This window comes from Chiloscyllium plagiosum, chromosome 2 (assembly GCF_004010195.1).
Source record: "Chiloscyllium plagiosum isolate BGI_BamShark_2017 chromosome 2, ASM401019v2, whole genome shotgun sequence".
NCBI classification, from domain to species: Eukaryota; Metazoa; Chordata; class Chondrichthyes; order Orectolobiformes; family Hemiscylliidae; genus Chiloscyllium; species Chiloscyllium plagiosum.
Genome location: NC_057711.1, coordinates 32,323,171 through 32,339,932, shown reverse-complemented (window position 1 = coordinate 32,339,932; position 16,762 = coordinate 32,323,171). Strand labels below are relative to the sequence as shown.

The following is a 16,762-nucleotide window of genomic DNA, read 5'->3' as shown; positions in this document are numbered from 1 at the left end:
GAACATCAAAATTCCTTCAGCTAATGTTTTATGAAGACAAACCTTTGTATTCTAGATTGACAGTTTTGGATAGTTCTTCTATAACTTTGACATATTTTTCAGTTCCAGTAGTTTTACGTATGTTTTAAACACATTCATGTGTCAAAGGGTATCAGACTCTCTCCCCAATAAGAACATCTAGCTCCCCCTAGAGGCTACCTAAAGTATCCTGGGACCGCATCCAAAGTTGACTAACCATCTAAATGAAATTCACCGAAACACAACTGCTCTGACCTGATCTGCACTGTGCACTTTTCGTTCCAGACAACTGGAATGCCAAACTCCGATTCAAATGATAGTAGCTGACCATCTTAATGGCCAGATATCTCAGGAAACTGGGCATGCATAAAGCTCAGGACATCCACAACCCCATCTCCATGAAAATGAGAAATTACACATGTGAGGGCTAAACATGTGAGGGCAATTCTTAGGGATTTTAAGCAATTCACCGAGATAGAGAGGGTCTCTGTCATGATAAAAGTCTGGACCTGTGTAAAATGGTCAATCTAGACACCAACTAAATGTAGTATCTCAGAAGATTCAGAGCATCCAGATATTTGACATATCTGTTCATTTTCAGGTCAGATACGATAATTATTGGTACCAATTGTAAAATCAGGAAAATCTACAAAAGCAGACAATGAAAAAAGTAATTACAACGTTACAGTTGTAGTTTAAATTAACCTTGAGTCCAACATATAAATATTCTCCTGTGATATGGGGCCGAGGAGATACATTTGCCAGTCTCTTTTATTTGGCATGTCAGATATAACAGATGCTGATGGAAATTTGGAATCAAGTCATCATTATGTAGTAGTCTTGGTGATCTTATTGTCGAACTGAACAGGTCCTTGTGTCCCTTAATGCTTGATCAAGCAGCCCCACCCCCCTCCCTAGGCTAATGATATACCAAGTTGCAGGAATGTTCCCCTGGTCTGTGCACCTGGACTGTTGTAGCTGGTTTAATATGTGCACTTATTTATGAGTGTCTCTGAACACAAACTATACCAACCTGAACCTTAATCTCTGGATTTAGGTAGGCAGGGAAAGTAAGTGTTTTTCTTATTAGATGAATCTCCATTGAAACACCGTCTTTGAGGTTTGCTGCATAGTCTGTTTTGGAGACTGTTAAACTCAATGTGGACGCATGGCTGACAGAAGTTACCTCTCCATTGTCAGGCCTTAGTCCCGACTCAGGACCCCAGTGGAGGAAATTCTGTCCCTAAAAATCGATCAGAGGCTGGCAACTCTACTATGCCATAAGGATCATACCAGTGCCTATAGTACTGCACGAACTTCACCAAGGATCCTCACTGAATCCCTGGGTTCAGATCAGCGTAGTTAGGGTGGTTGGCTAATGTGGGCAGTGGAGGTCATGCAGAGGGCAAGGCAGAAAGATTTTCAGCACCTCTCTCAACTCCACTGATTTTCCATCAGATACAGAGTGTCTGGCAATGGCAAACCCTGCCCCCCTTACCTCCCAGCACCTCTATCCCCATCTTATTCCCTCACCCTCTCTGCCACTCCCTGTCCTCTCTCCTCTCTCATCCCATCCCCCTCAATCTCTTATCCCACTGGGGCATTCCCCACTCCCATTCTTCCCGTTTCCCCTCAGTCCTGTTCCCTTTGCCTTCCCTCCAGCTGGCAGCACTCCCAGAAACATCAGTCCCTCCACTACCAATGCTCAGTAGCAGCAGTGTGTACTGCGTACAAGGTGCACTGCAGAAATTCACCAAAGATCCTCAGACATCACCTCTCAAGCCCATGACCACTTCCATCTAGAAGGACAAGGACAGCAGATAGACCACCACCTTCAAGTTCCTCTCCAAGCCACTCACCATCCTGACTTGGAAGTATATCACCATTCCTTCACTGTTACTGGATTAAAATCCTGGAACTCCATCCCCAACATCATTGTGGGTGTACTGACACCAAATGGACTGCAGTGTTTCAAAAAGATGGCTCACTACTGCCTTCTCAAAGGCAACAAGGTGGGGTGGAGCAATATTGGCTGGTCTAGCCAGCATCATTCGTGTCCCATGAACAAATTAAATACAAAGTGGCAACTTCCAGTTTAGCTAGTTGCTAATACTCTGCTTGCAAATTTTGTCATCAAACATCAAGAAAAACCAAGGCAGTTATGATATTTGAGAGTGTGTCAGATTACAGTTCCAAATATCAAAAGAAAACACCAGGCATACAAATTAAAAATGTCCGCAGAGCTAATATGAAAACATCCTGAAAATAAATAATTCAACAAGACTTTTTTTGTCAATAAATACACTGTTGCATTAGCTTCATTTGCAGAGTTGAAGTAGAAATTGTATTCAATGAAAAATGACTTGTTTGATGCTGTTCAGTTCAGGAAATTCGCATTTAAAGTTGTGATTCTGTTTCTGAAAATCATAACATAAAATGAATTGACTCTTTGAGAATCATAGGTTTGCACAGAAATCAATATTAAAATCACAGTTTGATTCCTTTCAACATTTCTTGCAAGGAAGAAAATATATACAAACTGCACCAAGCTTATTGGTGTCCTAGCAGAATAATTTGCAATAAGAAATATACCACCAGGGATAAAGGAATCACAATTCACAAGAAATATGAAATGCTTAAAGAATTACCATGCCTCTGGTACAGTAGTTCTAGATTGATCAGGCTCCATCTAGAGAAAGAGGTTGGTCAATGCAGGTTGCAGCTGATGTCCCAGGATTACCTGCCCTGACAAACATCTGCCACAAGAGGAGAAGCCAGGAACTAAGAGAATGGAGGGATAGAAGAATGGACCGCATTGATGAAGATGGGAACAAAGGGTGGACGTAAGGCCAAGAAGAAAGGTTAGGGTGGGTGCAGGGACTGAAGGTGAAATTGGAAGCACCGGTGGAAAAGGTTATGTCACATGCAAGCCACAGAAAGGAAGCCTGCAGCAGACATTGTTAATGTAAAACTACCATGAAACAATGTTGTTTGGGAACTTACTGTAATTCCTAATCTGCTTTTTAAACATTATCCTTTCTGATTTGTTTCAGGCCATTGTTTTATCTTGGTTTAAAAATCCTAACAGAGTTTGGAGTATGTGAATTTTTAAACTGTTCAGAAAAGACTCTAAGATCATGGCTACAGCTCATAGAGACCAATTATCATGCATCAAATTCATACCACAATTCAACGCATGCTGCTGATGTATTACATGCCACAGCATATTTCCTGCGAAAGGACCGAGTCAAGGTAAATCTTAGACTTATTGCTCTAAATACACTGAGTCCGACAGTTGGTTATGATGGGCAGCAGTGGAGATGTAGAACATCAACTAAATTAACTAAAATTAACTAAATTTCTACAATTTTCTGTCACAATGTTTAAATTTGTTTCACTTTCTGCATTTTATATTTCTTTGGATAGCGTAATTTAACACAGCAATTACTGATTATTTTGACTTTGTCAATAATAACTCACCAAAGTAATATATCTGGACATTGGATATGGAAGAGGCTGGAACATAATGGGCCAATTCAAAAGAATTCTTGTCTTCCAGTGCAGAAGTCACTGCCACAGCATCAGTTAGCTGGACATAGACAGCATGAGAGGAGTCACAGGAGCCAGGAACACCTTATAACACAGGGACAAAGCTGAGGCTTAGGCCTTTTATTGTTGCATGTAAACCAGAATTACACCTTTGATGCATTGTCTATTTCGTTTGTTGGAGACATTGTTCTTCTGGTCTGCAAGAATTAATTTTCTATCATAAAAATGGTGAGCTAAAAATTGATTTCCTCCCATTTTTAAACACGTTATTGGTTGCGATCTTTCCGTGCCCAATCCCCTTAGGGCAGGCAGCTTGGGCAATTCATGCTATCTCCCGACTTGCCTGATGGTAATGTTCAGTTGGGCATCACCCAAGACTGCTGGCTGGCAGAACACTGAGGCCTCTGCATAGCTAGTACATGTACCAACTATTTTGACGGCTTAAAGGTAACCTGGCAATCAGAAACAGAAGCTGTTTCTGACTGACAGTACCGAAATTGGCTGCAATGAGGAGCTGGCTAATTGGAGCAGCAGGAAAATGAGAGCACTCCTACTTTCACAGATGTGGTGCTGTGATAGAGATCTACAAGAGTGGAAATGCCATATTTCCACGGAGGATGCTTGGAGGCCCTCTTGAAAATTTCCAAAAGGACGAAGAGAAATGGAAAGGGTGGTCAACACTGGAGTCTCGTCTCCAGGACATGTCAGCAAGAACTTCTCTGACATTATCCTGCTGGTCAAGGTCAATGAATACATCTTCAAAGGCTATCTCACATTAATCAATCAGTCACAGCTCACATTGCGCATTGCACTACTTTCCCTTCACTCACCTGTCAGCAGTCTGGTCAGAACCCAGGCCTAATATTCAGGTGTTTCCCATCACCCTCCCACATTTTCCAATATTGTAAGCCTCACACTCACCTCCCAGAGCCTCCAGTAACTATTCAGCTGCAAACACCTAAACGGAGTGAAATGCAATCATTGACTTTTGTCCCATTTTGTAGGACAAGGTCATGCACAATCATAGGGAGCAGAGCAGAGCAGAACCAGCATCACTGAAGCCCTATATAAAAGATTACACTCCAGATGATAGGTTCGCTTTGAAAGACCAAAGTCAGCTGGGTCTCTGAAGAACTGCCAACTGGCCAGTGTCAGGAGAGGGGGAGAGAGCTACTCCATAGCTCTAATGAAGAGGCATCATCACCTAACCTATAGCTAACAACTACCATTAGGATACTTGCACTGCAGCAGCTTTAGGGGGTGCTGTCTGGTTATGATCTGCTTATGGTAAGTCATCAGATTTAGTGGGCTGCAGCTGGGTAGGAATGAAAGGTAGATAGTGTGGCAGTTCACTAGGAGGGTGAGGCCACACAAGAATTGTGCTTTAAAAAGACTGATGAGGACTTCAGTAGAATGACAAAATGGAAAATGCTGGTAAGGATGCACACTGGGTCCATTGGCAGTCCTGCAGAATGTCTCTTGGCACTGGCAAGGAACGTGGAAAAGTCTGTTTCCAAAGTGGAATAGGGCTTCGCGCAGGAGTTCAGACAGTATACTTCTCACTGTGGAAGTAGTGACTGCAGTATTCAGTTATTTAATTGGCTTTGAGATGGAGAATATATTTAAATCCAGCACCTCCAGCACTCTTCATTTCACTGGGAGAACCACTCATTCTGAGGAATGGGGTTTCAAAGGCTTATATAATTACTACAGTGAGGGACAGGTCTGGATGTGTATGTAAAGCACATGAATCCAATACTTGGACATTATCTCAGGGCAGAAAGCTAATAAGTACTCAAACAGTGTGCAGAAGGCAATGTGACATGGTGGCAAGTACATTCAAAGAACATGCCAGGCCAAATTGTGATAATTAGGTAAAAACAATGACTGCAGATGCTGGAAACCAGAGTCTAGATGAGAGTGGTGCTGGAAAAGCACAGCAGTTCAGGCAGCATCCGAGGAGCAGTAAAATCGACGTTTCGGGCAAAAGCCCTTCATCAGGAATACAGGCAGAGTGCCTGAAGGGTGGAGAGATAAATGAGAGGAGGGTGGGGGTGAGGAGAAAGTAGCATAGAGTACAATAGGTGAGTGGGGGAGGGGATGAAGGTGATAGATCAGAGGGGAGAGTGGTGTGGATAGGTGGAAAAGAAGATAGGCAGGTAGGACAAGTCATAGGGTGCAATGGGTGAGGGACTCCCTGACATTCTTGTAGAGAGAGGAGGATGAAAACTTCTTCAAGGCAGGCATCCTTGCAAGAGGATTCGCAGTAGGGTTAAGATCAACTAGGGAAAAATAATGTGATAATTGAATGGTATACATTTCACCAGGGAAATGGCAAGTCCATTAAACAATGTAAGGCAGTGATATGGAAATTGGCTTCTGCATGTAAATCTGTCACAGTGAGCAGGGAGCTAATTTGTAACCAATTAATTGAAACGACATCAATTCCATAAATTAGGGAACAATTGTTTAACCTTGGAAAAAGACACAACCTTGTCCATCAAAATCAAATCCGTTATGTTAGACTGGAAAGGGTTAAACAGAAATGCAGCCACAGACTGAGGGTTGTACCTTGCTTAACCAGTTCGTGTACAAGGGTTATGGGCAAAGAAACCTCAGCAGCCAAATCGATATGTGGCCCCTCCTGGTCACACACCTTAGAAAGGTACCCAATTTCTGGGGGTACCTATCACCATATGCAACAGGCGCTCTTGTGATAGGCAATCTTCAAGTTCACAGTAACTCTATTATTCCAGTTTTGGGAATAATCATAATTCCAGTGCCTTAACCAAAGCATTACCCAAGTTCACATTACCAAGAAAAAGGCAGAAAACTTATGGGAGTAAATCTGTTTGCTAAGCTTGGCTTCATACTTGAAAAGTCTGCCCAAGCACACATTAATATTATCGATGACACGGAGTATTTACAACGGTCTCTTTCCTTCTTGTGCGACTGGCCCTTCCACCTGAAAAAGAAGTGGCATCGTGTAAGACTACTCCATGTCCAGTGAATAGAACAAAATAGTAAGTCAGCTGCTAAATCCTCAGAAACAAAACTCTGCATACTCAGAATTTAGTAGAGTACATCTCCAGACCTTAGCGTGAAAGAAAAATGTCTTTTGATGAAAGATGGATACCGTCAGCATTTTTCACAAGAGATTCTGCTGTAATTTAAATTATCATGAGAAGATCTTTAAATGCCAAAATCTATATTTATTTTACTATTTTTGGATGTCTTTATCTTGTACGCACATAGGAATATTTTAATTTTTTTTGCATAAAACCAGTTAGCAACTTGATGATATATTGCTATGTTTTCAGGGAAGTTTGGATGAGCTGGATGAGGTTGCAGCACTCATTGCAGCTGCAGTGCATGATGTGGACCATCCAGGACGCACCAATTCCTTCCTGTGTAATGCAGGAAGTGAGTTAGCTGTACTATATAACGATACGGCAGTTCTGGAAAGTCATCATGCAGCTCTGGCCTTCCAACTTACAGCTGGAGATGACAAGTGCAATGTCTTCAAAAACATTGAAAGGTTAGATTTGCTGATCAATAGATTATCAAGTTCACTGAATGTCCCCAGTACCATATGTATATTTAGTTTGTTAATAGTACTGTCTCTAAACTCTGGTGGTTAAAAGTAGGAACTTGAGGTACTTTCTTTCCTTTCACTCTTCTAAGGATTGCCAAAATCTAAAGAATATTCATAAAGTTTATGTATATAACATACTGTACTTTTAATGCAGTAAATTACAGCACATCACAGGGATATAATCATTCAAAAATTGTCATCATTCCAAAGAAGGTGATTTTAGGACAAGTAACTAAAGATTTCCTTAAATAGATAGATTTTAAGGAGCACCTTAAAAGAAGAGGGAAAAAGATTTAGGAATGGAATTCCAGAAGTTGGGATCTAAAGAGCAGATAACATGAACGATATAGGAGTAGATGAACATAATGGACAGGCAAAAATGTTCTGCTCCACCAAGCCAGTCCTACACTTCCGATGGCTGGAACATCACGATCAGACATTCAAAGGGGTCTTAGATAATAAAAATATAAGCATTATACTAAACTGCTACTAGATGGTTAAAAATGTTTTAATTTAAAGAAAAATTAAACAGCAACAAAACAGCGCTGCAAGATTCTGCTGAACAAACAACAAAAGGTCAGGAAGTAATCACCTGTCCAATTTTTTTCAGGAATCAATTTCGGACATTGCGACAAGCAATCATTGATATGGTTTTGGCTACAGAGATGACAAAACATTTTGAACATGTGAACAAATTTGTGAACAGCATCAACAAACCTATGACTTCTATTGAGGAAACCAGTTCAAATGTAAGGTCTAAGCAGCAGCCTCCTCATGTATCAGTGACATGGAATTCATTGCAATCAACACACCCTAAAACTAAATCTACTCCATAAAATTTATATGTATTATTATAGCACAAGTGCTACCCTTAATTGATTTCAAGGCAGCAATTTAATCTCAAGGCTCATTGGTATTTTGATTATAAACTGTGCAAGCTTCCTGCACATAGTTGATGACATTAGCTGAGCCTTTTAATTAGAGTACTGCTTAATAAATACGCCCAGGTTTATATTATTCTGTGCATCTTGCTTCTGTTATCAGCACTTTAGACATATTTCAGTTTTGGGATTGGGTGACACTGATAAAGCAACCAATTTTTGTGCAATCGTAGTATTTGTTGAGAAGGCAGCGGCTGATTTACCTGCTGTTCTGCATAGCTATGTGGCAAAGAGATCCATGTTTGTGACTCAGGATCAATGATAAATGTTCAATTCAGAACGCTCTGTTACTTGGACAAAGAACTGTAGATGTTGTTGCAACTGCTTCCCTTATTCTTTGAAATGATAAAACGTGTGGTGTTGTCTTTGCGTCAATCCATCCTGTAATTTTGCCAAGAGACAGTGACACTGTGTTATTGTCATTTGACTATTAATCCCCAGACTCACCTTAGTGCTCTGGAGACATGAGTTTGAATCCCAGCTGATGGAATTTAACTTTAATAAATAAATCTGGAATTAAAAGCTAGTCTCAGTATTGGTAACTATGAAACTATCACCAACTATTGTAAAATCCCATCAGGTAAACCAGCCATCCTTTATTGGTAAGGCCTACAATTAGCTCCAAATTCATAGCAATACTGTTGACTCTTAACAAACCATTCAGTTTGAAAGCAGTAAGGGACGGACATAGATAATGGCCTGACAACCCATGAAAGGATAAAAAAAATACTAATCTTCATTCATCATTCCTATGAATGTTGGCTACCAGTATTATTATAATAACATAATTGTGCTTTACTGGTATTTTCTGAACAAATTGTTTTGCTATGCTTTCATTTTATGATGAGAAATGCAAGTTGTTCTGGATATAAATGCCACAATTTAAATAATCCTAGGAGTTTTTATAATTTTTGATTATTTATTGTTATTGTAAAATTCATTTAGCATACAATTGTGATGGGGATCTAAAGTCCATCATATAGAGGCATTTGCTTAATGTTGCTACAATTAACTGTTAATGGGAAGAAACCTTATGGCTGGCTTTAACTATCTGAAGTACCATGTGTTCTATTCTCCCACCTTTCAGACAATGCAACAGTGAACAGATAATCTGTATTTGTGATGTTGATTGATCGATAAATATCAGCTAAGGAGACAATTCCACTCTGCTTGTTCAAAACAGTATTATGGGATCTTTCATATTCACCCGAGAATGCAGTTAAATGATCCAGTTAAATGGATCACCAGAAGAGCACTTGGTTATCACAGACAATGCAGCACTCTCTCAGTATTGCACTGGAACTTCAGCCTTGATTTTTGTACTCAGGGCCTGGAGTGAGGCTTCAACCCAAAGCAGCTGACTCAGAGAAAAGTCCTGGTGGTCTAGTGACAATTGACACTTTGGAATACTGGACTGTTCAAAACTGAGAAAGACTATCTTGATCTACTGATTTGGAACTGATGATTTCTGATTTAATTCTCAAACCTTTACTAGGACTATTTTCCAAAAACTTATCTTTTAATCTCTTAAAGTTTTAAAATATTCCCTGCCTCCCTTCTTCATTTATTCAACATCCTTTATGTAAAGTGATGTAAATTTTAGTGTAGGCAACAACGATAGCTAACTATCCCTGCTTTAAGAGACCTCTTTCCAAGTTTGAGTTAGAAGCCACTTTTCAAATCCTTTTAATGTAGGCCATTTCTGTTTGTACTGCTGGACAATCAAAATGGCTTTGCTCACTGAGAAATGCTCAAACATTAGTCATTTGACGAGTCATCAGCTAGCTACATCTTCTCCTTCTCAACTCATGAGCACAAAAGACTCCCTATTGCAGATTAGGGCTGATTTAGAAGTTTCAGTTCCACTTTCTTCTCACTTGGTGGCCCATGTGTTTGTGCAAGTGTTCCTATACAACAGTATACACTTTCTCGGGGCAGCATGATTTCAGTGGTTAGCACTGCTGCCTCACAGCACCACCCTCGGTGCATTCTCCCTGCGTCTGTGTGGGTTCTTTCAGGGGCTCCAGTTTCTTCCCACAATCCAAAGATTTTCAGGTTAGGTAGATTGGCCAAGCTAAATTGCCCATAGTGGAAGTAGTGTCCAGGGATGTGCCGGCTAGATGAATTAGCCATGGGAAATGCAGAGTTACAGGGATAGGGTAGGGTTGGTCTGGGTGGAATGGTCTTCAGAGGGTTGGTATGGACTCAATGGGCCAAAAGGCCTGTTTCCACACTGTAGGGATTCTATGATTCAAAGAGCACTTGGTTACCACATTGCCTTGTAATCTACACAGGTTTGGTAGTCCAGAACAGAAGTCACATTCCTTATGCCCAAAATGTCTATTCATCTGCTCCTCGGATGCTGCGTGACCTGCCGTACTTTTCCAGCACCACACGTTTGACTCAGAAACAAATTTACTTCAGCAAAAAAAAGGATTTTGACAAGGATTTTTTAAAAAGCTGTAAATGGAGAGGTTTGGGAGGGGAATTGCAGACCAGTCAATGATTGGTTAAAGAAAGGCAGGGTGTGTACTGAATAACAGAGACAAAAATAGTTTGATGACAGATTACAGAGACAGAGAAAATTCCAGAACTATCGATGGATGAACTGAAGTTTAAAGACATGCATGAAGGCTTTAAGTGCAGTGAGATATGGGTCATTATAATCTAATGTAGAAAGGAGTGGTGGCTACGTAGGACTTACTTTTGGGCAGAATAGGTAGAGTGGATTTGATTAAAAACACCAACATTGTCTTTAATTTGGCATTAAATTTAACATCTGATATAATAGCTGGCAAGGAGAAAGGGAATGTCACATGGTGGTGTCTTCTACCAATATTGCAACAAAAATACGATGTCAATGCAGTACAGAACAAATGTCACTTTGGATCTGATCCATTTCCACATGAGTTGGCAGTGCTCAGTGTTAACACTGGTACAAGAGTCAAGAAAATTCTCAATTACTCACATTCTTCTTGAGTGCAGATGTCACCAGGAAGCTTTAGAAAGCACTTTTACACAAAAAAGGTGGTCGACATTTGGAACTCTCTTCTGTAAATGGCAGTAGATGTGTGATCAGTTGTTAATTTTAAATCTGAGATAGATAAATTTTTGTTAAGCAAAAGTATAAAAGGTCCATATGGAGTACGGAATTGGGCCACAGATCTTCCAAGACCTGATTGAATGGTGAAACAGGCTCGAGGGGCTGAATGGCCTACTCCTGATCCAATGTTCCTAAATACGGTTTCATTTTCAGAGGGGTTTAATTTGTAAGGTGAATAACTTTTCATATAATGGCCCTGAATTCTCATGCATTTTAGCGTGTGGTGCAACTTTGACAGGAGATCAGGGGAATTTCCTGAGAGTTAGTGTTGTTGGTCTAAAATGACCAGGAATGCTATTTCTCTGGATGTTTTGCCAAACTCCAGCTCAAAATATGGCTGAAGAGTTTGTTATTCCCCAGAATGTCAGAAACAATATGTGTTCAGAGCAATATTTTAAAAAAATGAATGTTTGAAAATTTGCAATTAACCTTACAACTTAAATTGCATCAATGGATGTAAATGGTTAGTAATTATGTATAAATTCATTGATTTCTGCTTATATCCCAGAGCGAGTGCAGTGATGGTGAACGTCCATCCAGTTTTAAGAACTCAATTGAGGACAGACTACTCATCAAACGCATGTTGATTAAATGTGCTGATGTCGCTAATCCTTGCCGCTCTGTAAAGTTATGCGTAGAATGGGCGGGTAGAATTTCAGAAGAATATTTTGCTCAGGTAACTTTATACTAGTCATCACTATTTAAGGTTGTAAAGGATCACACTGATCCTTGTTGAATGTAAACTGAGAGAGTGGAGTTGATCTCTTTTTGTTTTCTTCATGTTTTAAGCTTTCCAGTAAAATTCCAAGTTCTTAGTTTATCCTTGCTGGAAAAAGAAGAAAGACTTCATTCCCCACGCACTGACACATTATCCTCCATACTTAGTAACAACTGCTATTAATAAAACAATTCCTGTATTTGTCAACAGACCGATGAAGAAAAACACCAAGGTCTGCCAGTTGTGATGCCAGTCTTTGATCGAAATACCTGCAGTATTCCAAAATCTCAAATATCGTTTATCGATTATTTTATAACAGACATGTTTGATGCTTGGGATGGTAAGTTATTTTGATATTTTCTACACTACATATCAGCATTTGAAAAAATATATCAACAAATGCAGGGCCATTATATTGCTACCTTCTTATGCGCTGGGTTGCAGACATACAATTAATATTTCTACCCAGCTCAGGGAGAAAGTTCAAATTGCCTGGGAATTTCTGCACTGTGACCTGGTTAAAGGTGGGCAGGAAGACCCTTTCTCACTTTGTAAATGTAATTTTTTTTCTCCTCACTTCCAATAAGGTTATAGCAATCCAGCAGCCAAAGGTTGTAGGAAATTCAGGACCTGTATCATTTAGTAAACCTGTAGAGTTTGTCTGAATGTGTTGTCCACCTATTATGCAATTACTATTTTACAGTACAACTCTTCAGCAATGCCTTGGACTCACATGGAGAGTGATGGGTGGTGGAGATTCTGTTCACTTTTCTCCACACTTAAACATTCAGTTACAACCCTACAGCATACCCTCAGATACTGAAAAGGAAAAAAAATCAATGCATACAACTTTAGTATTTTCGTCCACAGTCTGTCATTGCACACTGCCATTGGTAGAGATATGAGAGCAGAATATGTACCTATTTGTTTGCCAGAGACTGGTGAACAGGAATGAGAGGAGACTTCTTGTTGGCAGCTATTGGATTTCTGACTCATATGAGCATAATAGAAGTTATATTTAGATGTATAAATCCTAAATTAAATATAAGTCATAAAACAATGCAAATTATTGTACACACAGCACTTCAGAGTAATATATCATAACTATGCTCATTTCAAAAGGTCTTTGGTTACTGGATGTAGGTTTGCTCGCTGAGCTGGAAGGTTCATTTCCAGACGTTTCGTCATCCTATTAGGTAACATCTTCAGTGGGCCTCCAGGTGAAGTACTGTACATGATTCCTGCTTTTTATTTATATGTTATAACCCAAATATATAAATAAAAAGCAGGAATCATGTACAGTGCTTCGCGTGGTGGCCGACTGAAGATGTTACCTGGTGTGGTGACGAAACATCTGGAAATGAACCTTCTAGCTCAGCAAGCAAACCTACATCCAGAATTTCAATCTGTGCTACAAATCTTCTCAAAACTCGCTCTTTGGTTAGTATATTATATATTTATTAGAAACGTTAATGATAGGTAATTATTTAGCATGTACTGAATTAAGTACTTTTGACTAAATTAAAAATCATTTTTATCTAATTTCAACTGTCTTCCTTTCAGCATTTGCAAACCTCCCTACATTAATACATCACTTAGCTGAGAACTACAAGTACTGGAAGACTCTAGATGAATGTGAGTGTAAAGGTTTGCGACCTCCACCTGACTCTTAAAAGGTGAAAGGACAAAATGTTTGGTTTTCCAAACTCACTTTAACTCGTGACGCAAGCAAAGCCATTGAAGAGATTCTATTTTATTCCTGTGACTGTAAAATTATATTGTAATATAAACCTTACGCATTATGGGAAGATTTGATGTACAGAGTGCAGGAAACTATGTTGTATGCTATCATGGGGGTACCCCAATTACAAACAGAAGCACAGAATGCTTGAGTTTCAACACTGGATTTCATCATGTTCAAGAACATTTTTTCTTATCTTTCTTGAGGGATATCACAGAGTATGGAAAGTAACTGATAGGTCTCTGTTGAGAGAAGGCACAATTGAAAATGCTGTTTCTGGAACTATTACCCTCAAACCATAAGGTTATATGTAAATAAGTCTGTCATTTCCTACAAAGTTCTTTTTTGCAAAGTTCTAGTTGCTTGGGAAACTAGGGCAATATTCTAACTGTTAATAGTTTTTTTTAACCAATTTACCATTGTTTTAAATAAATGAATTGAGGCCTTAAGGCAACTTTGGGCATTTTTGAAATGTTTAACATGGAAATTAATCTTTACTCCTTGTGAAATCAAAAAACGTCAGCATGACAAATTGAGATATTCCATTCCATAATTTATTGCCACACTGTGTATTCTGATTTGAATTCTTTTTAAGCTTTATTTTGACAAGGATGTAATGGTGCCAAAGATATGAAGTTAAGATCAATTTACTTCACAAATTTGATTGAATTTACCAATTAAAATGTTTTTGCACTCCATATTAATTTATGTGGAAATATACATTAATATTTGCAGATTTAGCCTACATTAGTATTCAGTCCAATTTATGCAACAGCCCCAATGTAAGTGACCTAAATTAATACAGTATTCTGAATAAGTCACAAAGTAGTTAAGAGTGAATTGAGCCATTTGTCCCAACTTGACTCAGTCATCCAGGTGTGTCCTCGTGTCCCTCTAATCATTTCTTAAATGATTTCTAGGTTTTTGTCTCCATTATTCTGTCAAGGTGTCCATTCCACGTGTTGATCACTGTTCTTATGCCAAAGGACTTCTGGGTATCAGCCTACATTTGCCTTTTGATGACTTGAACTTGTGGCTCCTTGTCACATTTATGTCGTTAATTTTAAAGTAATCTTGCAGATTTTAATTTCCTGTATGATTAACTATTTTAAATGTGCAAAAATCACTTCTTAGATGTTCTTTCTTCAAGGCTGAAAAGTTCAAATCTCTGGAATCTTTCTTCATTACTCTGGCCTCTTACATGTGGTTCTTCTCAGTATTGTCTCTAATTTTTGCTTGTTTCCTATAACTAGAATTAAGCACAGCACTCATGATGTAGCCTGACCAGAGTGCTGTGCAGATTGATCATGATTCCCTTCGATTTGTATTTGTTGTTTTGGCTGTATAATTTTGCATTGCCTTGCTTTGTTGATTGCTCCTTAGCATTAATTGGATGTAAGGGCTTATGCCCGAAACGTCGATTCTCCTGTTCCTTTGATGCCTACTGACCTGCTGCGCTTTTCCAGCAACACCTTTTTAAGCATTAATTGGATGTGTAGAGTGCTGAATTTGCTTAACTTAAGCTCTTTCAATTCTATTCACAAAATACATCAGAAACTTTTCCTTTCTTTCGCATTGAAAGCAGATGGATATGTAGTGGGTACTCAAAAGTAATGTTCCAAATTGCAAATGGTCAGAGCCAGTTTTATTCTGTGTGAATTAATGTAGCAGCAGGAACTATTGAATGAAAGAGTAAGAAAAATACCCATGTGGAATGGGGGCTTAACATTGTGAATCTGTTACAGTAGAACTTAGTGGGGTGACCCAACAACAGACTATGAAGTTGCAGCAGCAACAAAATGAAACTGACTTAACATGAGAAATGTAAACACATGAAGGACCAAACACAAAATTACAGGTAAAAATAATATCAACCTCAAATGTGAAGCATACATGTACTAATGTGTATGTATATAAATAGAAAAATTGTAACAAAATATACAATTGTTTATAGACAATGCTTTAGTAATTATGTTCAATACTGGGACAATATGTGCAAAAATAAATATAATTAAACACAATATTGTTTTATCAATGCACCTTAGTGTGAGTTCTATGCTAAAATTATCTTGCCTTTATCCCTGCACAGCTTTGCAAAGCCTGAGTTGTGAGATTTGAGTTGACCAATCATACCCCAGAGTGATACTGGCTGAGAGGCCAATTGAATAGACCTGCAGATAGGCCTGCAAAGCACATGAGAGAACTCAAAATGACTAAATGTTGGAGAAGGAGGAAGCAAAGTAACGGAATTCTCCTGGATCTGTTTGAATAAGTTGACTCAAGAGTCAACGTTTTTTCCCCTACTTGTTAGCTGTCTAATTGCTTGACATAATGCAAGGTCGCATACAGAAAATGTCTGTCCTGTTTTCAGATTACATCTCTATGTCAGTATTTTTAATGACAGTTTCTAAAATACAAGGTGGGATGAAGGCTAAAAATGTATTATTAATATTTGGGAACTTGGGTTCTAAAGTGGAAGTAATTTTTTTTGGCTTGCAGTTCTGTGAAGGTGAGTTTTTTTAGGGTCAGAAACTTATCTATTTAACAAAGAATCAAAAGACCATTTCGATGAAATCGTGACTTATGTGATGGGGCAAGGGTAATTATAATGCGATTAGGCAGGAATTAGGATGCACGGGATGCAGACAATGGAAATGTGGAGCTGATTTAAGGAACAGATAGTGCATGTCCTTGATAGGTATATCCCTGTCAGGCAGGGAGGAAGTAATAAGGTAAGGGAACTGTGGTTTACTACAAAATATCTTGGTAAGAAGAAGAAGGAGGCTTATGTGTTGATGAGGCAAGATGGTACAGATGAGGCGATGGAGAGTTACAGATCAGCTAGGAAGGATTTAAAGCAAGAGTTAAGAGCAAAGAAAGGACACGAGCAGTGTTTAGCAAATAGAATAAAGGAGAACCCTAAAGCTTTCTGTAGGTATGTGAGGAATAAAAGGATGATTAGGGTAGGAGTAGGGCCAGTCAAAGACAGAAGTGGGAAGTTGTGTGTGGACCCTGTGGAGATCGGAGAGGTGCCAAATGAATATTTCTCATTGGTTTTCACTCAGGAAAAGGAGAATATTGTAGAGGAGAAGAATGA

General features: G+C 39.1%; 1 protein-coding gene across 5 annotated transcripts in view; it reads left to right on the top strand.

Annotated features, from left to right (window-relative positions):
• Positions 1-15,679, top strand: part of pde8b (phosphodiesterase 8B) — a 305,815-nt gene extending 290,136 nt beyond the window's left edge. For all 5 annotated transcript variants that reach the window (XM_043707150.1, XM_043707141.1, XM_043707159.1 and 2 more), the window contains exons 18-23: positions 3,072-3,270; positions 6,888-7,105; positions 7,773-7,911; positions 11,715-11,882; positions 12,135-12,264; positions 13,488-15,679. In XM_043707150.1, the coding sequence (XP_043563085.1) occupies positions 3,072-3,270; positions 6,888-7,105; positions 7,773-7,911; positions 11,715-11,882; positions 12,135-12,264; positions 13,488-13,597 (964 nt within the window). In that variant the 3' untranslated portion in view covers positions 13,598-15,679. The remainder of the gene's footprint in view (positions 1-3,071; positions 3,271-6,887; positions 7,106-7,772; positions 7,912-11,714; positions 11,883-12,134; positions 12,265-13,487) is intronic.
• Positions 15,680-16,762: the final 1,083 nt, after the last annotated feature.